Source organism: Taudactylus pleione, unplaced genomic scaffold, assembly GCF_031769625.1.
Source record: "Taudactylus pleione unplaced genomic scaffold, aTauple2 ptg000116l, whole genome shotgun sequence".
NCBI classification, from domain to species: Eukaryota; Metazoa; Chordata; class Amphibia; order Anura; family Myobatrachidae; genus Taudactylus; species Taudactylus pleione.
Genome location: NW_028284518.1, coordinates 24216053 through 24240399, shown reverse-complemented (window position 1 = coordinate 24240399; position 24347 = coordinate 24216053). Strand labels below are relative to the sequence as shown.

Below are 24347 nucleotides of genomic sequence, written 5' to 3'. Positions count from 1 at the left end.
GCACTGTGGTCGGGACTTCCGATTGGGAGTTAAATCGATTGAAACATTGCATTGAAAGAGTGATTGCAAATGTGTGAGGAGTTCCTTTAAAATTTATGGAACCCTGAACAATGAACACTAAACGGAGCACCAAAAAAGAAGCACCACTGCTTTAATGCAATATAAAATAGAACACATTTCTAACAAATCTTTTATTGCTTGTGTAAATGAAACGAAAGCACCAGCGAAGGAACAAGAAGGAACAAGTCAAAAAATAAATTTGCCATTTTCTTTTTAGGTCTTTAAATTGTGTTAAGAAAATAAAAATGGTTATTTACATGGTAAAGTTGGGAAATTATCTAGGGTATCTTCTAGGGGTGGGCAATAAGCACCCCCCCCCCCCCAGCTGCTGCACATCCCAGCATGCCCTGCCACAGTTTTGCTATTTGGCCATGCTAAAACTGTTGCACGGTATGCTGGAATTTGTAGTTCAACAACAGCTGGCGGGCCGCTTATTGCTCACCCCTATAACTAGGTCATGAAGCTTTTTCATTCCTGCATATACTGAGTAAAACAGTTTACTACAGATTTGGTTACAGCTGTTGCCAAGTTAGTTCAGCACAGACACTATAACAAGGAAAGTAAAAGAAATGATGCACATGTAACAAAAACTCTAATCCAAGAAACACTCCTTGAATAATCACAAGGTTGTCTCAATAAAGCAGTGAACCAATTAAAAAGAAGGCGGCCAAGAAAATTCAGAGCTGTACAGATATGCCAGAGGATTCCAGTTTTAGGGCTTCTAATTTACGATCTTATAATGCTGCAATGTATTGTCATCTGAATAATTACTGGATTTTCATCAAAATATTTCCATCAGCAAAATGAAATGAAAATAACCTACTGTTTTCCAATTCTGAAAAGACCGTTCTAGGAGTAAAATGTAGATGTCTTCTAGAATCAATCACATGAAAGTACACTCTGCCAGAGAAAGATATTTCCCCACTTAAGGTGCGTATCCACTTGGCGATTAAAATGAGTGATTGAACGATAACGACATAGTTATCGTTCAATCATTAACCGTTCACAAATCGTGCATTAAAATGTCGAAAACAACCAGCAATGCGCGCAGCCGCTGGTCGTTTTCGACAACAATCATCGCCTGAACATGCAGCCCAACCTGCCGATAACGACAGTTTGTGCCTATTCAGGGATGAGGGAGGGTGCCTGCACTGAACGACATATCGTTCAGTGTGGGCACATTATCCACTGCACAGGATGGAGAACGATTGCACGATTACAACGTTGTAATCGTGCAGTCGTTCCACTCTCGTGTAGTGGGCATATTCAATTGGGGGCGAGAATAGCAAAAATCCCACACCAGTGGGGTTTTGCCTGTAACGGGAGGTTTTTGTTTTTTTCCGCGCACCTCCAGAGTACGACCGATTTTTCCTAAAATCCATAATTTTGCTCTGGGACCCCGGTGGCACTCCCTCCTAATGACAACTTAAGCAATTGGAAGTTTCCAATTAGCTTGCTCAGTAATACTCACCCTCCGAAGAGCAGTCTTCTCCATCCAGCATCGAGACTCTGTCTCCTGCAGCAGCGGTGAGTAGGGCAAGTGTGTGTGTTAATGAGTGAGTGTGTATGCGCACGTGTTACCCCCCAAGTGTAAGCTGTCGGAAAAAAGTGCACAATTTAGGTTTTGGGTTGCAAACTTGCGGGAACCACCATGCACCCTTGGGAAAGGCCTCCAAAGGTAAACTCTGTAAAAAAAAAAAAAAAAAAACCTAAAAAAAAAAACTTAAACACCCCAAAAAAGTAGTTCCATTTTGGGGGGCAAAATAAAGTTGGGGGACAAACTTAAAAACTAGCAAAACAGACTCCAGGGGGGTCCCCACGTATGCCCCAGGTGTTTTTAAGATTGAAGGTGTATTTTTTTTATATTTTTTTAATACTTCACTTTAGTAACTTTAAAATATGCTAGCACCCATTTTAGTGTACCCCAAATTTGCTGGGACTACTTATTTTCAGGAAAAGAAAATGCTATTCATCACCACTTCAGCTATTGAGATCATTTAAGTACCCCAAATACTGTCAGCAGGCCTATTCGGGGGTATCTAGAGTGATCCCCTATGTCAGTGCATCTTTTGGGAGGTGTCAGGCTGATTTCCCCAAATCTGACAGGACTTTTCGCTGGTTTCGAATTCGCCGGGTTCCATTTTTGCAGATTTAGAATTGAATACGGGGATTAGCAGGGACGAGCGCGATACTTTTCCGCATGGAAAACCAGCTATGTCGGCGAAGAGTCCGGCATGTGAAAAGTACGGGACTTTTCACTTCTAATTGAATATGCCCCTTAGACTGAAGAAAAAGTTTTATTGTAAGTGTGGATCTCAGTTTTCAAAGAAAATGCACTTCTACAGCTTCTTTAATAGTACTGAATACCATCTGCCAGTTGTTTGCAAATGGTACAATCTCAAAGATAAACCAGAACAGTGGGGGAAGGGGATTCTATTAGCAGCATTTTTCAAGCTCATTAAATAAGGGGTTAAACGTACAGAAATTTACTGATTCGGAATAACCTGCGGATTCAATGGGTTTCTCTGCTTGTGAAACCCCTGCTGGTACCTTTTCCTTGTGGAAAAGCTGCGAGGAAAAGTCCACCTAGGGAAGATGACACGCAGCGTTAACCACTCTATTTGGATTGCTGGCAGTGGGTAATTTTATCCCATGGCTAATTGGATATCCCCTGGGAGCAGACTCGGACTGACCCACCGGGAAGCCGAGTAATTCACCGGTGGTCCCCACTGTTTCTAGGCTCCGCCACTTTCTGCAAAGGGATGGGTCTTAACGGGCCGCGATCGTGGGGGGGTGGCACATACCATAGGGCAGCGCTGTGCAGATGAACCTATTCTGAGGGACTGGTCACCTGCCATGAATGCCCACGATACACACTATTCCTCAGGAATATGGATAAAAACCTGAAGTCTGTAGCTTCAAATTCTGCTATTGGCTATTAGCAAATCGGTTATATATACCGCTCACTGGACTCCCTGTAGGTGTGGAGGTGAGGAGACTACTTTTGTTCCAATGGAGAATGTATAAACGGTGTGTTGAGAAGCAAAATAACTTGACAGAACACTGGTACAATAGGTCTCTTCAATAAAACTGTAATCTTCTGTTTATATGTCAGGAGATGGAAAGGAAAGCATTCATCTATTTTGGCACATAAACCATTCTGGTCTGGTAGTAAGGGAATGTCATGCAAAAACTGGGTACACACTTAAGCAAACCAGTGGCTCAATTTGTCTGTCCTGGCATCACAACCGTACAGGCATTTGCCCGCCCAGTTGTACTGTTCATGTCGGTGGGTCCTGCGCCTAGTGTATAGACGGTCGCCCATACAACCAGACATCGGTTGTACTGCAGGACCGACCTGATATGTCTTTGAATGGCCCCATTCACAGACATATCGCGTGTACACACCCGCTGATGCACTACCGATATATAGTTCGACAACCGAACAATATATTGTTAAGTGTGTACACAGCATTACATTTAATACTGGTCTGAATGACACATCTGAATATTTCTGTATTTAGTTTTATAGGAAAGATATGACTGATCAGCTGTTCAAAGAAGGGTATGTAAACTTTACTTTGTTCTGGCCAGAGTACGGTTTAGATACAACAGAAAACACCCGCACAGACTCAAAAATTGTCAATGGTCCTTCCCTACTATATCAGTACAAAAAAAGTTTATTATAGTCGCAATGGGAGGTGCTCCTAGGAATAAAATATGAAAACAAAGAAAAAAGAAGAAGTATTCCTATTTGGGGCACACCCGGACCTAGCAGTGATGTAATAATTGTAATTATACCATCAATATGGGATCCAGAATAACTAAAATCTAACTTTTATTGATCAATTAAAATTATACAACGTACGGTTTGCAAGATATTGTACAGAAGGGGCTGCATTTCAAACAATGTATATGCCTTCGATGAGAAATCAAATTAAATGGCAAGATACCAAATTGTATTGTCTTTAACAACCATTTGTCTATGGTAAGCTCTCTCTACTAAACTAGCTCTGGAAGCAGGACATCCTTTCAGAAAGAGCTTTATGCCTTTATTTTGAGCTCTAAGCTTTAGCACTGTAAAGGATCTGTGAACCTTATAACAAGACCTTACTCCTGACAGATACTCTGGTCCAAATAGGTCTGCATGTGAGAGACTAGAAGAATCCAGACTTTGGGGGAGATTTATCAAAGGTTGGAGAGCTAAAGTACCAACCAATCAGTATCTGTCATTTTATAGGCTGCGTTTATCACTCTCCAAGCTTTGATAAATATCCCCTTAGGTACTAGTTCTAATAAGCCTGCTCTAGTGAGCCATCTTGCTATTCTAGAATTTGTAAAATAATTAAATACTTGACCCACAATAAAAGTAGCCCAGCTGATAGCTTCTAAAGGGGCGAGAGTACCTAGGGAGCAGATAAATTATCCTTCCTTTTCTGCCTAATCAAAGATATATAGCAGAGGAGCTACTGCAACTTTAATATAAATTTTCTCAGTCATAGGAGCAAATTTAATTGCAGGCAGGGTTTCTCCCGCAGCCATACTATTTTTCCTATTCAATTGTCGGGGAAAAATTGAAGCCACGGTTATTTCTATAGGAATTACCGCAGCATTTTACTCGTAGCCCCCCAAGCAGGTGCACATTTATTTACTTTAAAAAATAAATTTAAAAAAAAAAAAGAAAAAGCACAAATCAGCCATTTGCAGCATTTTATTTTTCTAAACATCATTACTGTTACCAAATATTTTTTGGGGGTACAGGCTGTTTTATGAAAAATATGAGATATGGTAAGAACTTACCCTTGTTATCTCTATTTCTACGAAGTCCATAGGGTTCCACAGGATACCTTGGGGTATAGGTGTGACGTCAGTCGCAGGGCACCAAAGAGTTAAGCTTTCAGCCTCCCAGGATGCACTAGGTCCCCCTCCTATACCCCGCCCCCGGGCCAAGGCACCTCAGTTAGTTACCAAGCCATAGGCCGGAGGAGGAGAAGGAAGAGAGAGAACAAAGATCTGGACACATACAAGAATCACATTCTCACCAGAGGGAGACGGAAAACCGGTGACCAGAGCAAAGCCCATCTGCAGCACAGGTGCGACAGGGCGGGAGTCCTGTGGAACCCTATGGACTTCGTAGAAATAGAGATAACAAGGGTAAGTTCTTACCATATCTCATATTTTCTACTTCAGGGTCCATAGGGTATCCACAGGATACCTTGGGGATGTCCCAAAGCAGTATCCTTTAAGGGTGGGGACGCTCCTGTGCAGAAAGGAGAATCCGCCGCCCGAAGGAAGCATCCTGAGAGGCGAAGGTGTCAAACCTGTAATACCTCACGAAGGTATGGACAGAAGACCACGTAGCAGCCTTGCAGATCTGAACTGCCGAGGCACCACGTCGAGCTGCCCACGAAGGACCCACAGACCTAGTGGAATGAGCCTTCAGAGAAGGAGGGACCGGTAGGCCTTCATGAAGATAAGCTTCAGAAATAGCCATACGGATCCAGGCTGCCAAAGTTTGCTTTGAAGCAGGCCAACCCTTTTTACGGAAGCCAAAGAGGACAAACAAAGCGTCCGACTTCCTAAACGAAGAAGTGCGGTCAACATAAGTCCTTAAGGCCCGCACAACATCCAAAGAGGCCTCACCCACGGAAAGACCCGGTGAGTTAAAGGCCGGAACAACTATTTCCTCGTTAATATGAAACTGGGAAATAACTTTGGGAAGAAACTCGGGCCGAGTGCGGAGCACTGCCCTGTTCCCATAAAAAACCAAGAAAGGGGGTCTACAAGAAAGAGCCCCTAACTCAGAAACACGTCTGGCCGAAGCAATGGCCAGAAGGAAAACAGTCTTAGCTGTTAGCCATTTAAGATCCACTGAGCCCAGTGGTTCAAACGGCGGTCCTTGGAGAGCCCTCAGGACCACAGCCAAATCCCAAGGCGCCACAGGTGGAACAAAGGGCGGCTGAATGCGGAGAACACCCTGCATAAAGGTGCGCACATCCGGGATTGTAGCAATCCTACGGTGAAACCAGACAGATAGGGCCGAAACCTGTACCTTCAAAGAAGCAAGGCGAAGCCCATGATCTAGTCCCGCTTGCAGGAAGGCGAGAATCCGAGACAGACGAAACTCCCGCGGTGCATAACCTCTCGGTCGACACCACTGGAAGAACGTATGCCACACGCGATGGTATATCCTCGCGGAAGACGGTTTCCGAGCTCGTAACATGGTACGCACCACAGAGCTGGAAAACCCCCGGGACCTCAGCATGGCCGTCTCAACAGCCACGCCGTCAAAGACAGCCGAGTCAGGTCCGGGTGAAGGCAAGGACCCTGAGACAGAAGGTCCGGTCGTAGCGGCAACCGCAGAGGAATGTCCACGGACAGACCCTGAAGGTCTGAGAACCAGTGCCGTCTGGGCCACGCGGGAGCTATCAACAGGAGCGTCCCTCCTTCCTGTTTGAATTTCCGGATTACCCGTGGAAGAAGGGAGACCGGAGGGAACAGGTATGCGAACCGGAACGTCCACCGGACGGACAGAGCATCCACCAGAGACGCCCCTTCGTCTCTTGTGCGAGACCCGTACACCGGCAACTTGTTGTTGTGCCGGGACGCCATGAGGTCGATTTCTGGAAGACCCCACCTGTCCACCAGTAGTTGAAAAACGTCCGGGTGCAGGGACCATTCCCCCGGATGAACGTCCTGGCGACTTAGAAAGTCCGCCTCCCAATTGAGCACTCCCGGGATGAAGACCGCTGATATGGCCGGAAGATTGCGCTCCGCCCAAACCAGGATCCGAGAGACCTCTACGAGAGCCGCCCGACTGCGAGTTCCTCCTTGCCTGTTTATGTAGGCCACGGTGGTAGCGTTGTCCGACTGGACCTGCACCGGGCGACCCTGGAGAAACCGCTGTGCCTGCTGGAGAGCATTGAAGACCGCACGGAGTTCCAAGATATTTATTGGAAGCTCCGCTTCTGTCGGCGTCCACCTGCCCTGGAACAAGTGTGGACCCGAAACTGCTCCCCAGCCCCGAAGACTGGCGTCCGTTGTCAACAGGACCCAATTTGGAACCCAGAACGGACGTCCCTTGTTGAGGTGGGTCGTCTGTAACCACCACGTAAGGGACAGGCGAACCTCCTGGGTGAGCACAATCGTCTGGGACTTCAGAGACTGAGTCAGCCCGTTCCACTTGGACAGGATCAGGTGCTGCAGAGGTCTGGAGTGAAACTGGGCGTATTCCACCCTGTCGAACACCGACACCATGGAGCCCAGTAACCTCATCGCCGAGTGTAAGGACACCCGGCGGCTGTGCAGACAACTGCGCACCCTTGACTGTAAAGCAGAGATCTTGTCCTCCGTCACGAAGATCCTTTGCTGTCCCGAGTCCAATAAGGCTCCAAGATGCAGAATCCTCCGAGACGGGATTAGAGTGGACTTCTGCCAGTTGATTAGCCAGCCGTGCCGTTGCAGCAGTGCAATGGTCAGGTCCAAGTGGCGTAACAGGAGCTCTGGAGATCCTGCCACCAATAACAGGTCGTCCAAATACGGCAACATGCGGACTCCCTGCAGCCGCAGAGAAGCCGCCATGACCGCCATCACCTTGGTGAAAACACGTGGTGCTGTTGCCAGGCCAAAAGGTAACGCCCGAAACTGGAAGTGGTCGCTGCTGATTGCAAACCTGAGGAACTGTTGATGGCGCCAAAGAATAGGGACATGCAGGTAAGCGTCCTGTATGTCCAATGACACCAAGTAGTCCCCAGGTTCCAGCGCCAGAATGATGGACCGTAGGGTCTCCATCCGAAACTTCGGGACCCGCAAAGACTTGTTGAGTGCTTTGAGGTTGAGAATCGGACGATATGACCCATTGGGTTTCTGTACCAAAAATAGATTTGAATAGAAACCCTGGCCCCTCTGGGAGAATGGAACCGCCACTATAACTCCAGCCTGGAGCATAGTGTGCAATACCTTCCGCAGCTCCGTAGCCTTGTTCCGGTCTGATGGGAGACCCGTGGTGAAGAAGCGAGCCGGGGGTCTGTGCCGGAAGGAGAGGGCGTATCCGTGGGAAACCACCTCCAGAACCCAAGTGTCTGTCGTAGTGGTCGACCAACACTGGGCGAACTGTAGCAGGCGGCCTCCCACCCTGGGATCCCCCAAAGGGAGGCCCGGACCGTCAGGCCGCAGGCTTGCCATCGGGCTTGGGGGCCGGACGTCTGGTACTCCATGCCTGCTTCCGGGGCTTGACCGATTTCTTAGGGCCAGCCTGTCGAGGAAACGACTGTGGTTTGGGCCTGCCCTGGGCCCTAGATGACCGAAAGGACGATGGTCCCGAACCAGAAGGAGCAGCGGCCGACGGGAGACAGGCAGATTTGGCTGCCGCCAGCGTGGCCACAATCTTATCCAGATCCGGACCGAAGAGAACTTCTCCGGTAAACGGCAACGCTTCCAGACCTTTCTTGGAATCTGCGTCCGCCTTCCAGGATCGCAGCCACAAGGTGCGACGAGCAGCTACCGCTGCTGAAGAAATTCTAGACACCCGAGTACTAATGTCTAGAGCCGCCTCGTTGATGTAGGTGGCCGAATCACGGAGATTGCCAATCAACTCCGCCTGATCGGCCGGACAGTCGGATTCAAAAGAAGCCTCTAATGAATCCGCCCAGCGCTCCATCGCTCTGGCAACCCAGCAAATGGCCATAGCCGGCCGTGCTGCCCCCCCAGCAAGGGAATAAGCGGACTTCAGGCAGATTTCTACCTTGCGGTCCGTAGCATCCTTAAGGGAGGACATGGATGGCATCGGCAATGTGGCACTACGGACAAGACGGGTCACGTGAGAATCCACCTGTGGAGGGGATTCCCACTTCGCAAAATAATTATCCGCGAACGGATAAGCCACCGCCAGGCGTCTCTGCGGCTGGTATCTTTTGCCAGGTTGTTTCCACGCCTCCTCTAAATGGTCCACCAACTGACCCGAAAGAGGAAAGACTGTGGCATCGCCCTTCACATCTTTGAAAAAGGCATACTTAGATTTAGCCGCTGGGGGAACTTCGTCCTCAATCACCAAGGCTGTGCGGACCGCCCGAATAAGTCCAGGAATATATACTTTGGACTTAGCATCAGCGTCCTTAGTATGGAGAGGTTCCTGATCGTAAGGATCTAGATTCTCCCCATCATCAGACGTCCCTTCGTCATCCTCATAAGGAGCGGACAGAGACGCCACCGGCCTTTTATGAGACCGCATCACAGACTCCCCTTGCAACACATCCGACAAGTGCTGTACAGAACTCGTCAGGGAGTTAACCCACGCTGGCTCCTGAGAACCCGGGAGCGGGGAAATAGGGAGACTGTGGGGTACCACCAATTGTCGTGGGAACCCCTGCATGGGTGACGACACCACAGACTGCTGGGACAAACCCATCGGAGTAAACGCGGGCTGCGGAGCTAACTGGCCCACTAAAGCTGTTAACGCCTGAGCGAAACAAGCCCAGGGCGGCTCCTGTACCGGTGCTGTAACCGTAATAGGCCGCGCCATGGACAAACACTGCCGGCAAAGGCCCTCCGCGCTACCCTCCCCCTCCGCTAACGGTACTTTGCACGTGGTACACTGTAGCCGGAGGGGAAAATCACTTTCAGACATGATGGCACCACGTATGTGACCTCTCTCACCAATTAAGTATTAAATAGGCGAGAGACCACCCTGCAGCACCGCACCGCAAGGGCTTTAGCAGAAAGAACAGGGACAGTAATAAAGCTGACAGTTTAGAGAAGAAAAGATTACAGGCAGCAGCGCTAGCACAGTCACATACAATGCAGAAAAATAACAATTCCTGCACTAACAGCGCTGATCACTCAACTACACAGACACAGGGCCTGGTAGGACACAGCGCTGCATACACAGACCTGACCACAGCGGAGGAGAGGTATGCGGGGGGACCCAGACCACGATGCTTCCGTCCAGCGCTTCCAGCAGCGTTCACCATGCGTTCTGGAGAAGATGGCCGCCGAGGAGCAGAGAGGAGGCTGGCCTGGGGGAGGAGCGCTGCCACAGGACCAGTCGGCAGCATGCAGAGAGGGCTGTGTGCAGCGGGGGAGGCGCCGGCTGTGAGACAGGGAAGGCGCGCTCCCCTGGCATGCATTTAACCCCTGGGACGCCGCAGCGCTACCGCTCTGCTGCGGTCCGCTGTCCCAGGGGGTAGTGGAAGCGCAGGTTGGTCGCCTGGCTCCACGCTGCAGCCAGTCCCCAGGGAGCCCCCTGCCTGGGGACTTAGGACCATGTGATCAGCGGGGACCCACCGCGGGACCCCGCTGCTTACCTCTGTCCCCCTTGAATCCGGCCATGGTCCGGAGCATCTGGGGTCACCGCTAGCTGTGACCCCAGACGCCCACCAGCATCCCCGGATCAGTACCGGCGTTCTGGTACCGGCGGGGTGTAGGGAAGACAGCATGGACGTCAGGACTGACTGTCCATGCTGTACATCCAGATGTGCAGCCACAGCTGCATGAAGAATAAGCTTCAGGGGCTCTTCTAGCCCCCACTCCAACAGGTGCACCCGACTCCGGCCGGGCACCAAACTAAACTGAGGTGCCTTGGCCCGGGGGCGGGGTATAGGAGGGGGACCTAGTGCATCCTGGGAGGCTGAAAGCTTAACTCTTTGGTGCCCTGCGACTGACGTCACACCTATACCCCAAGGTATCCTGTGGATACCCTATGGACCCTGAAGTAGAAAAAAAATTTTTAAGACTACCCATGGGTTTTTGCTAATAATTACAGCAACCATGTATATCATTTGGATACCGCAGGTATTTGGAGAGCACATACACGGGGTAATGAAAGAATGGTTGCAGTACCGGTGTTAATTTTTGCAGCCAAAAATAAACGGCCAACTGAATATGCCCCCTATATGTGAAATAGGCAGTTTATCACCCAATGCATGCTGCGTCAATATCTGGGAGAAAAGTGTTGGTACACTGGGCAAACCCATGAAACTTTGGAGTAGAGAGTAGACCTGAATCCCTATTTAGAAAATTCCAAATGTTTATGCCTACTACAGGCAATATCAGGAAACTTTGTGTCTGAGCTGGCATTCCTGTGAGGATTTAGTTTTAGTAGCAACATCTGTATGTAACTGCCTCAGAAAATGGTTCATTATAATCATGATCCATTTTTGCCGCAGAGTCCAAAGGGATTTTCTTTTCACATCAAATACCTGAGGATGATGATAATGACAGAGGGACAAGCCTTTAGAAGATTTTTTTTCTAGTGTGTTAGAGTCTGCTACAGTCGTAGGTGAAACTATACAATATATCTTCTACACTGTCTCTCTGACAGAAAACTTCTAAGTGACTTTAAAGACACAGCTGTCATACTTCGTTTCTGAAGCTGGGTACACACTAGGTCGACGGGTCGGGCTTGACAGCTCAAATGGGCAGGCATATAAATCGCCCGCCCAGTTGAGCTCTCAATCACCGTTGGGTCCCGCAGTATGTGTACGGGCAATCGGCTGGTCGCCCGTACAAACCAGCAGATGGCCAATATATACACGCTGTACACACCCGGCAATGCACTATGGAATGGGCGATAGATCAATCAGTGCGTACCCAGCTTTAGCCTTCCCATCTATCACAGAAGAGGGACTTGAGAAAAATTATAATATGGGAAGGACCAGCAATGGGTTTATCATGAGTACCCTTTAATAAAATTTCAGGTCTCCACTTGCCATCTACGGGCAGAACTGTTCTGTCAGCTATGGGTAGGATATATTTGCCTGCTACAGGCAGTTCCAGGGAATCATAATGTAGATTTGGCTTAACAGGCGTCACTGTGACAAATCCAGATTATTATTTTTAATTATTTTTGATAGCAACATACTAACCATAATATGGATAAAAACCTGAATGATTAGATCAATGTTTTACCTCAGGGGACTTCTCATTCCAGGGGAGATGTAGTAAGCCTTGGAGAGTGATGAAGTGGAGAAAGTACCAACCAATCAGCTCCTGCCAATTTTCAAACAGCCTGTAACATGAGTTAGGAGCTGATAAATTGATACTTTCTCTCTCTCTCTCAACTTTATATATCTATAAGGGGTACATCTCCCCCTCCCTCTGAAAAATACCTTTTATCAGGTGCAGGAGTAGTGGACACTCATATAGCCTTTGCTAAGGTTCTTTTATATAAATTTTAACAACATGAGGAAAAAGCAGTAAGTCAGTCAGCCAGAAAGTGAGGGGTATATTTAATAAAGTGCGGGTTTTTAGAAGTGGAGATGTTGCCCAAAGCAACCAGATTCTACTTATCATTTATCTAGTACAGTGTTCCTCAAACTCGGTCCTCAGGACCCCACACGGTTCACATTTTGCAGGTCACCCAGCAGGTGCACAGGTGTAATCATTACTCACTGACAGATTTTAAAACGTCGACAGGTGGAGCCAAGTATTTCACTTGGTTCAGTGTGGAGACATGGAAAACATGCACTGTTTGGGGTCCTGAGGACTGAGTTTGAGAACCTGTGATCTAGTACCTTCTAGAAGATAATGTCTAGAATATGATTGGTTGCTATGGGCAACATCTCCACTTCTAAAAACCTGCACTGTAGTAAATATACCCCTAAAGCTGGGTACACACTGGAGCGATGGGAATTAAATCCGACATCGAAATGAATGCCCGTCAACAGCGATTGTGCGTCCACACTGGACGACTCTAATGAATGACGTAACGATCACAGTTACGTAATTCATTAACAATGCACTGGCTACTAGCGATATCGCTAGGTTTGATATGCAGCACATCAAACCAGATGACTGTCGCTAGCGATGTAGGCGATAGGTCATTACAAAGTGGCATATCGTCCAGACCGCTCCAGTGTGTACCCGGCTTAAGACTGTGTCCTCCATTCTTCAGCATTGAAGATAAATCTGATCCAGTAAGCAGCAGCCCCGCCCCCAGCTGCTGGTGTGCATGTGCCCTGTATACAGCTTCACTGTAAAGCTGGATACACACTATACGATTTGTGTTCGGTCGCTGGGCACACACTGTAACGAGACATCGTGCACGCCGTACACACTACATGATCTGGTGAACAATGTACAATGGATTGTGCAGAACAGATGGGATGATGCGATGAACAACCATCGTGAACAAAGGATCGGGAGTACACCACATAAATAATTTCGATCAGCAACTGAACGATATATTGTACGATGGATCATATAGTGTGTACCCAGCAGGTTAGTGATGGAAACAATTCAGGCCCCTGCCTTTCAGCGGAGAATCAGCATGATTGCTGCCCAAGCACACCAGCTGTTGCTAGGTGGCAAACTCCAAAGAACAAAGATGTTTGCCTAACAATAATTCTGCTTTGGCTATGCATTCCTCTCAGTATAATCTGAGTATAAGGAAGCTTGTTTGTAATCATGACGATATCTGCACTGTACTGGATGTTCTGAATTTGGTCAGTACTGAAGCCTCAGTCCCTAAGTAATAGAATCCCTGGCCAAGCATGTGGGGGTAAATGTTGGGCCCCCTGTGAAAATGATGTGCTGGCCGCTGATGAGGAATGGCCACCTCACCCTGGGGTCGTTTCTGTGCCTCTGACAGCCCCACGTCCCCCTCTGTGTTACTGCACCTGGCCCATTCACTAGGCGATTAAACCTAGCGATTGAGCGATAACGACCGTCGTTATCGCTCCATCGCTTGGTAATCGCCCGCAAATCGGGCAGTAAAATGTTAAAAACTACCAGCGATGTGCGCGCCTGCTGATCGTTTTTAACATCAATCATTGCCCCGAACATGACGGTCAACCTGACGACCGCCGTCAGGTTGCCATGTTCTGGGATGATTGATCTGCACACACTGAACGTCTGAACGTTCAGTGTATGCACTTCACCCCACGGGAGACGACTGCAGTCGTCCCCGCATCTAGTAGTGGATGGGCAGCATTATGCAATCTGCACAGAATATCATCCAGGTACAGAGGTAACAAGTCTTAAGGAGTGAGATGTAGTAAGCCTTAGAGAGAGAAAGTACCAACCAATTAGCTGCTGCCATTTTACAGGCTGTGTTTGAAAAATTAGTACATCTCACCCAATGTGTGAGAGATATGCTGGGTACACACTAGGTCGACGGGTCGGCCATTTGACGATTGATAACTGCATATGCACTTACTAATTGTCCTCCCGATGCTCTTGGCCTGACATCACAACAGTTCAACTGTCGCTCACCGCCGAGTCCCTGCAGCATGTGCACAGGTGTTCAGGCAGGTTGCTTGTACACACCAGCAGATGCACCGATATATCTGCAGATATATCGGCCATCCGATATGTCTGAACGACCTCGATCAGACACATAAGGGATACACACCCTCCGATGCGTTTGACAGATATACAGCCCAGTGTGTACCCAGCTATAAAGTACCAACCAATCAGTACCCGTCATTTTTCAAAACACAGCCTGTAAAGTGGCAGGAGTTGATTGATTGGTACTTTATTTCTCTGGAAGCTTTGATAAATCTCCCCCCAAGTCTTAGTACATCTAGCACTTAGCATTTCCCTGGAGCTTTGGGGGTGCAAAAGAAATCTGCGGCTATTGAATGTGTCCATAAGCAAAAAGTCGAATATTAACAAGACTTCCTATAATGCTGTGTAATGAAGCACGTCCAACAAAATACTTCGATCTAGTCATCATTCTAGCATCCTAAACTGGTCACAACCCGTGCAGTTCCTCTTTCCTGCCTGGGGTGTCGCTCGCTCCTCTGGTGCTTCTAGCACACTCAACTAATGCAACAAACCGCTGAAAGACAGACCACAGTGTGCTAGAAGCACGAGAGCAAAGAGCAACTAGATTTCCCTATCATCCAAGAGACTGGATTTATGGATGCTTTCCTTTATTCCAGTGCAGAAACCTCTAACAGCATCATAGACTTGGGGAGTAGATGTACTACCTTGGAGAGCGATATAAGGTGAAGAGAGAAAGTACCAAACAATCAGCTCCTGTCATTTTTTCAAACACAGCCTGTAAAGTGGCAGGAGTTGATTGGTTGGTACTTTATCAGTTTAGTACAAGTCCCCCTTTGTGCTTAGCAGTCAGCTACCATGCACTGTAAATGCCAGATTACCCCGAGCCAATCCAGCTCAGAAACCGCAAAACATGTTAATCACATTGATCTGTGGGGCTGCCGCTACCTAGTTTACTAGGAGGAACCTGTACCAGAGAGATTAACTGCTTTTTGGGGTAGCTGTATCACCCCATATGCCTGTTACTGTGCCTTTCTAAAAAGGTCATTTGTGGTACGCTGCCATTTTATTCATTCTATGCTTTCTTGATTTTTTATTAAATTGTTTTAAAGTGGAAATAACTTTGACAGCACTGCACTATGAGAGATCGTACCTTGTGATTTCTTTGAGATGCTGTTTAACACTGAAGGGGTTTATGCTAGTGTGTTGAAGATTGCCTTCCAGAGGAAGAGTTTTTAATATATTCATCACCTGAGACTTTTTAATCAAAAGACTTAAGACTTTATGGTCACTGAAAGTGAATAATATTTTAATTTAATTTTGGTTATTTCTTCTATTGAAGCAAATTTTATGTGATTTACCTCAGAAGGAGGAGCGCTTAAGTATTGTTTTTCTTGTATATGCTACTGATATTACTTATCGTTAACAAGTAATTACGCTGCTCTGTGGAAACCATGACAATGCTGAGGTCTCTTTCGATTTGAGTTACGAGGACCAGGGACAGCAAATAAAGAACAATACCAGTCTTTGCATCAGGAAATGATCCATGCTGTCCCGTGTGACATGTGGGCAACACTTACCACTATACTAGCAAGGACTAGACTGTAAAGAAAAAAAAAAAAAAGCCATCTAAGTCTGGGGTTGTTTCCATCCAGTCTGGAAACATTGCTTTAGGCCATTTCGATGGCGGTGTGTTAGATTGCAGATCATTTTAAGAAATGTTGCTAGGCTTCCGCTCCCAAACACCTCATTTGTAAATGAGACGCAAGTTGTCCCCCAACCTAATCTAACCTGTAAAGTACAGGCTGTGTTGCTGAAGGGAAACCTATAAATAATAAATTTAGTTTAACAGTGTATTTTATGTCAGTATCTTGCCTGCAGTTAAATCTAGGCACAAAATAATCACATCTTAAACAACTAGCTACTTACACACTAAGGCATCCATCACTCATGCATAAAACCCTACCAAAAGGGCAGATGAAATAATAGAGGGAACGCATTCAGTGTTAAAACTGCAGAAAGCAGCACTTTGCTCTCACTACAGTACACATCCTGTTTTTTCACATTTTAAACAATCATCTCTAGACCATTTTTTCCAGGGTCAAAATTCCTGGGAATTGCGACGTAGGTTGACCCTTTCACACAGAAAAAGGACCTGGGTTGATCTGCAACTTACCGGGTCCAAATCTTGACCCGGGAATTTGCTTTTCTGTGTGAAGTAGGGTACAGGCTGGGACCAGCAAAAAAAAACAAAAAAAACACTTCAAATGCCAGGTAAAAGCCGGGTTTTTGCCTTTTGTGTGTGTGAAAGTGGCATTAGTGTTTTTCCCCCTTTCAGCAGTCCAAATTCCACAAAGTAGAACAAGATGATTTATTCCAAATGTGTTTTTTCCTAAAAATAAGACAAGTGATAAATATGCAGAAGACAACTATACTCAGATCAATTACTTTATAAGGTTTCCTTTAGAAAACTGCCGTAAGACTAGGTTCATTAGGATAGAAAATATACAACCCATATAAAGGACTACTGCAGAGATATCTGGAGAAACAAACTTGATATACTATACCTACTACAGTAGCTGTTCAGCGTCCTTTCAGAACTGCGGTTGCATAATGGAAATAGTTTAAACATTGTCAGTGGTCGCTGACACCAAAATGATACATGAGAGTCACTGGAAGTGAAAGAAACTTAACATAGGCTGTGGCCAACATAAAGTAACTTGCATGCCAGGCAAAAGAACTAGGATTTTTTTATTTAGTTGTTTAAAAACTGTAGATGCAGCACATATATTTACTGACAATAAATCACAGGGGTTTAAAATTAGTGAACATATTATGAAAGAAAATATATTTTCTTATTTGATAGTCCACTAACACACATTGTGGTATATTTATATGCACTGCTGCAGTTCAAATTCAAGCACCTAAATTACAGAGTGAAAACAACAATATAGTCAAACAAAAGGCATTTAGGCCCTCATTCATAGGCGGTCGCACTGAATCAGGGCGGCCGCTTGCAGCCTGAACGGAAGCCTCCATCTCGATCGTTAAGCTGTGGGTTACCACCCACAGCTTAACGACCGACCAGGTTGATGGTCGTGATGGTGATCATCATCGCGACCATCGGGGCTTACGACAAGACCATAAGGTTGGGTCTGGGCACTCGTAAGCCCCAGGGAGCTTTCTGCTCTGATGGAGCAGGAAGCTCCCCACTGACATCACTGATGATGCCAGTGCGGCCTAACACAAGACTTTAGGCGTTCGTAAAGGAATGCCTCCGTTTTGGAAACCACCCCCCCGGCCCGCCTACCAAACGGGGGCAGCAGTTGATCAACATCGACAGCCGCTCCTTTGGTAGCGAGCTCGGGAGCGACAGAGTTTCTCTGTCGCCCTGGGGCTTGCGCACGCGCAGTGCAGCCGCTGCCCTTTCGCAGGCCTAGCCATTGAGTCGGTTACAAGCCGACCGACTCTGAATAAGGTCCTTAGTGCCTTGAAAACTTAATGGGATTTAAGATGTAGTAAAACCAGTTTTGGGTTTGGTTTTTTATTTGGTGGCTGCGGGACCGAAGGGGTTAACCCTCTTGCTGCAGCTCCATTTTCAAGTTGCCCAATCAGCGCTAGACGTTGATTTCAAACATAATGCCGGCACCAGGTGCTATGGGTTGAATTTGTGTGTGCCGCAGCCCAAACTCCCTTCCCAGCGCTAAGGGAAATCAGCAAGGCGCCGGTAACTGTACCAAGTAACTGTACCAAAAGTGATTTAGTGACTTGTATGTGCCGCAAGCCCTGAAATGAGCTCTGGTGACTACGGCGCTGCAGGTGTTAAAGAGCTGCTGCAGTAAGGATGTACTCCCAGGCAGCACAGCTGTGTGCAGACCACTGTGGACGGGAAGCTCAGCTCTCGGCACCCCAGCACTACAAGGTGGCAAGGCTGAGTGGAGCCGGCTCCCTGTAACTCAATGCAGAGAGGGAACAGTAAGGAGCTCCTGGACTGATTCCAGTGGCTATGGTGCTCAGACAGCGACATGCAGAAGGGGGAGCCCAGCGCTCTGCTGGGGACCAGGAGCTACCAGTACCACCAGCACTTAAAAACAGCGCTTGGTGCTGGAACTAGTGTAACACTGTATATGTTTAAAATAGTAATAAACTACAGTGGGGCAAAAAAGTATTTGGACAGCCACCGATTGTGCAAGTTGATGCACTTTAAAAGATGAGAGAGGTCTGTAATGTCCATCATAGGTACACTTGAACTGTGAGAGAGAGAATCAGAACAAAAAATTCCGGAAATCACATTGTATGATTTTTAAACAATTTATTTGTATATTCTATCGGAAAAAAAATATTTACAACCAGCAGATCGGCTGTTCTGATCCCATCGCAGGATCCGGCAATCCGTCGGATAGTGTATGGCGGCCTTTACACATGGATAGTGAGAGAATGAAATAATGAAGTTTACACTACCAATCACACTCTGCACTAACCCTTTCCAAAGAACTAAAAAAATGACAAGCAGCTCTCATGGCTTTATTAAGCAATATCTTATTGAACAAAACATCTCACATGTAAAGGCCTACGACTTGCTGCGTTTAGCTACAAAGGTGTTGTAGTAGGAACTTATAGAAATGTTGCACCCCACTTTTTAGAGATGTTGACGCAGAAGTTTCCAAATGAATGGTGCACTGACCCGCGATTCTTATTATGCCCTGCTGACAAATTATCTGGCGTTACATTTGGTAAGGGATGATATAACCTGACTTTAGATAACTAGTTCAGCTTATCCAACAATTTGTAAACACATAGTATAAACTGAGCTCCGCTTTTAAACAAATGACTCATACCATATAAGAAATGATTAAATATAAGGAAATGGATTAGGTTTATTTAAACTATTTTGTAGTCACTATTTACAGATACTGCACCCAGTTGACAGAATGCATATATACACACAAAGATCGACAGACGTCTTAAAATAAAGCAAATGAAGCAAAAAGAACACAGGACAGTGCGCTGAAAGATGACATCTGTTCAGAACAAAAATGACAACATTCCTATAGTACTCTGTATTATTGAGCCATAATAATGTGTTGCACAGCATTCCAATGTGAAAAACATAAGATAACATCTCAGATCACGATATAGAATCTCCTTGCAGGTGTTTTTCCCTCTATTTTTAAAACACTATGGGGGGTGGGGGTTGGGGAGGAGGTAATTCAAAATGAAAACAATGTTTATCTACGGGAATGGGTGTCCAGAGCTATTCAGCATAAATCCGACTTCACTACTGCCGCAAAGCTAGTTGCAGACTCACCGCGTGCGCCAACAGCATCGCGACCAGCACTTAAGTTCAAAAATGCTGTTTACCACAACTAAACTTTGGGCATTAGCCGCAGTAAACTGCATCTCCTGACTTAAAGTGCCGGCCGCGATGCAGACTGTTGAATAGCTCTGGGCACTCATTTGTGAACTAAACATTGCGTTCTATTTAATTCCCCCCCAATAAATATTGCTCCTGTCCCCTTCTATTCCCAATATTTTGCACTTCAAAGAGTGTAGAAAAGAAAATCAACCTAAGGGGAAGATGTATCAAACCTTGAGGAGAGAAAGTGGATAAGTTGTCCATAGCAACCAATCAGCTTCTAACTGTCTTTTATAGGCTGTGATAGGTAGCTAGCTAGAAGCGGATTGGTTGTTGTGGCTAACATCTCCACTTTCACTCTCTCGTAGGTATGATACTGTACATCTCTCCCCTTAAGCCTGTTTCTGCTAATTACTAAGAGAGAAAACAAAAATACAAATACTTGGATTCTTTAAAAAAAAAAAAAAAAAAAAAGAGTTCAATTCATCATGTACATGGAGAAACATTAGTAATGTTTCCAAATGTTTAAATTGCTTCAAATACACTCCAAAAAAAATAAAATCCACTAACACATAAATAACTGGAAGGAATTAGAAGCTTTTGGGGTCTATTCAGCACTGGTTATTTTACATAAAAAAAATACGGAAACTATGATTTCCGTATTTTTTATGTAAATCCCCTATTCAGCAATGGGATAATGAAGACAACACAATTATCTTCTCCACCAATTCCCATCTCGCCGAGTACCGCATTGTAGGGATCAGGCCATTGATCGCTACAGTGCTTTAACGCTTTTTGCTATTCAGCAAAGCAAAAAGTATTAAATCACTCGATAAATATTTACTATATGTAACGCCAACTCTGAATGGCGTTATATGAAGAAAATACTTAAATATCCCGAAAACTGCAGGGACAGAGGGAAATTTTCCCATAAGTCCCTGAAGCATCTTGTAAGCCCGCCCATTCTCCGTGCCTGCTTCCCGATGATGAACGGCAGGTAAGTCCACCTAGAACCTGTTAAACCTGCGAAAAGTGATTTACATGTGTATACGGCCTTTATATAAGCTTGTATACATGTATATTTATGTGCGATTATATTTAAAATTCATATATAAATGTTAAATATAAAAAGCACATAAATATATACATGTATACAGGCTAGTATAAAGCCTGTATACACAGGTCAATCAATTTGGACAGGCAGGAGATATACTTACCCCGTCGGCGGTCACCGCAAGTAGGGACGGAGACTGTTTCCGAGCACATGACTGGGCATGCGCAGAAGAAGAAACAGAAGGGATTGTTTTCAGAATCCCGAAAACAATGCCTTCTGTGACATCGCAGGGACAGGGTTACTGCAACCACTAACCCTGCAGAGAATATTGCCGAATAGCAGCCATATTTTATCATACTTGATAAAAACTCGTGACGATGTTGCCCGATAATATTCTGTGCAACATCGTCACTCTTGCTGAATAGACCCCAATGTCTTTCTCAGAAATCCATTCAACAACTCATTGCTTGATCAGACATCTGAACTACTTGTTCAAACAAGTGTAATTGCAAAATTTGCTCATGACGCAAACAAATAGGCACTGAATATACGGCAGACACAGAGATCAATGATCCTAGTGCCTTCAAGTTTCAGCTATTCAAACAAACCAAAGTGGAACCCACTGGTCAAAGCAACATACTAAAAAAGTTTCAACCTAGCCCACGCTTTCTAACACAATGGATGGATGGATGACACGGAGGTCTGATGTGACAGTGGTTTCTGTAAGACTTGTGCAAACCATGTAAAACAAAACACATCTGAGACAGTCATTACTGTTCAGCCTCTCCAGTAGTATCTCTGTGTACATACTAAAGAACACCACAAATATGAAGCTAAGCAACACACTGAAATCTTGCGATGTTTTTTTTTACAGTAAAACTGTGACAGATGAGTGAAGGTACACCAGGCAGCCAAACCACATACAAATATTTACACATCCAGTGCCATTAATGATTACCAAACTAAAGAAAGTGCTGTTAAACAATAACTGGCTCCAAGTTTATCTGTACTTTATCACTAATGCATCAAAGGCTCAAATGATGCACTGAATAAATTGGGTTTGATTAAGTTGTTTTGTTTTTATTTCCCATGTCAGGCATTTCTACTAAGCAGAAAAGGTATGGCTCGGACGCCAAAAACCTGGATGTCATGATTCTACTACGTCATTAGCCAAAACCTAGTCTCCACTCATGTACAACACTCACAACCAGGGGCAGAATATGGGAGACAATGGAAGGCGCCTGCTGCTGGGATCCAGCTCTGAAGGGGCACCCTCCTCAATTGTCCACAACATATTCACCCCACTTAGGGCTGTAATTATATACCCGGAGTATACAGTCACGGCTGCCCAATACATGGCACCCATTCCCAGCACCTGAGAAGCCACCATACACTAGTGGAGAGCTCCATGTTAGACCATCAGCTGCCGCCTTCTTCTTTCTATAGCCTGTCTGCATGTGAATTGCTACATTACAGTGTCAGTGGCTGTGACGGGAAGGGGCAACAAATTTTAACTTGCCTCCGGGTGTTTGGTATGAACTTACGCCACTGCTCACATCAGTTCTCAACAGGCAAAGAACACTCCCAATTACCTGTACATGTTATGGAGACTATTTTCATTAACATGTCATTTAAGTCTGCAGCATATCCGCCAAACCAATGTATTTTGTGTGTGTTTTCTTTTAACAAAAGAAACTGTATAAAAGAACAGGATTCCGCAACATCAAGTTGTTAATGCCAAACATGTAACTGGCCCTATGGTTAGATACCCCCACAGCTGGCAATGTCAGAGTGCTATAGTTCAAAGTAGTTCTTACTGCATGATTTGCTAATGTGTTCTGACAAGTGGATGAAACAACCCTAACCTATGTATGTATAGAAAGCAGCCACTTTACATCATGATCCAGTATAATGCACTTCATCGCTGGCTCAGCAGGTACTGCCCCGGCAGCAGCAGCCCTCAGTGTCATCTGCCAGGTACTCTACCCACATGGTGCCAGCTCCTGTGGCCCCAGCCCCATAGGCTATATGGATATACAGTGCCAGCACAAAACAGAGTAACACGGGTCCTTACCTGTATAGAAGCGGATGAGACAGCCGATCTCCGGTTCCATGCCCTCCTCCTGCACCCGGCACAGGTCCCTGAATCCCAGCTGGAAGAGGTAGTCATTCTGCACCAACAGCGGCCTCTCGTGCGGCTCCAGTCTGCGACTGCTCTCCCCGTGTAGCTGCACGTACAGGGCGCCCGGGGCCGGGACATGGTGCAGGGGGCGCGCGGGGGCTGTCACCGCCACACAGGGCTGCGGCTCTGCACTCAGCTCCTCCACAGAGGACGAGGAAGAGGAGGACGCGGCCCCGCAATGGAAGAGCTCCAGCCCCTGACACACAACGGGGCTCAGGCTGTCAGAGTCCCGGGGCAGAGCCATGCCGCTGCCCTCCTCCCAACACTCCCTCCCCGGGCATCCGATCTCCGGCTCCTGCGGCGTGCCCACCCAGGCTCCCACGCCTGAGAACACCTCTGTCTCCGCTCTGTCCCCCTTGGAGGCAGCCGCAGCATCGGGGGCCTGGCCTAGCACCCTCAACGCCCCAGACGAGCCTCCCCCCGGCCGGAGCAGGCGGGCGGCTACCTCGCTGGCCGTGGTGTCCGAGGTGCAGAGCAGCGGCCGGAGGCCGGGGGACGCGTGTCTCTGGTAGATGTGCACACAGCCCCTCCGCAGCTCACCGCGCACCCACTCCCGCTCCTGCGGCTGCAGCTGCGCCCACTGCTTGTACTTCAGCAGCAGCTTTCTGTCCAGGCTGCGGGAGCCAGGCCCAGGGGTGGCCGGGCTCTGGGGGGACGATGATGAGGGGGCGGCGGCAGCTGCGGCTGTGCCCAAGGGGTTCTCTGACAGATTCCTCTTCAGCCGCCGCCTCCGTCTCAGTAGCAGCGCGGAGTTCGCACTGGACGCCGAGCTTTGGACGCTCACAGGCGTTGGAAGCAGCAGGGTGGCCGGCGCAGCGCCAACATCCGTGGCTGGGCGCCGCTTCTCCCCCGTCAGGGTCCCGGCTGCCGCCTGCTCCATGGGCTGTGACTCGGGACCACACGAACCTTCCGGAGACAGCATTCCACGGGGGCCGCCTCTAGGAAGCCCCGGCACTGCCCTGCGCCATCATGGAGATGATGCTGGTGATCTTCTAGCAGCTCTCCCTCCTTAATTGCTGGAGATGGGCAGCAGCAGCCCCGCCGCCCTATACACCGAGGGGTGTGCCCGCCAGTCAGCCTCATGCATATTAACCAGCTCCGAGCGGCAGCGGGAGGCTCAGGCACATCTATCAGCCGGGGACAGTGAGGGGACGCCTGTCACTCTGACGTCATGTGGAGCGCGCTGTGCATCTCGGGACATGTAGTCCGCTAGTAGCCGCTCGCTACAGCTGTTGCCTCTTTGGGGCGAGCCGCGAGGAAAGAATGTGCGAGCCGGGGAGTGGCCGCAGGGAAAGGCGCCCCATGCCCAGTGCCCACTCACTGCTTTCCGTCGGGGACAATAGCACATCCTGCCTGTTGGTATCTGATGTAGATATGTCTACCCTACTCTAATGGCTTCATGATGTTACCCATCTCTCCCATTGTTTAAAAAATGCACATAGGTAATTTTCATGCTCTGAGGAGGTGTTTTGAAT

The 24347-nt window shown here is 47.2% G+C and overlaps 1 protein-coding gene across 1 annotated transcript in view; it reads right to left on the bottom strand.

Moving 5' to 3' along the window:
• Positions 1-24047, bottom strand: part of PHLPP1 (PH domain and leucine rich repeat protein phosphatase 1) — a 163347-nt gene extending 139300 nt beyond the window's left edge. The window contains 3 exon segments of the mRNA XM_088471737.1: positions 22765-23790; positions 23793-23886; positions 23888-24047. Coding sequence (XP_088327863.1) covers positions 22765-23790; positions 23793-23886; positions 23888-23959 — 1192 coding nt within the window. The 5' untranslated portion in view covers positions 23960-24047.
• Between the last annotated feature and the right edge of the window lie 300 nt (positions 24048-24347).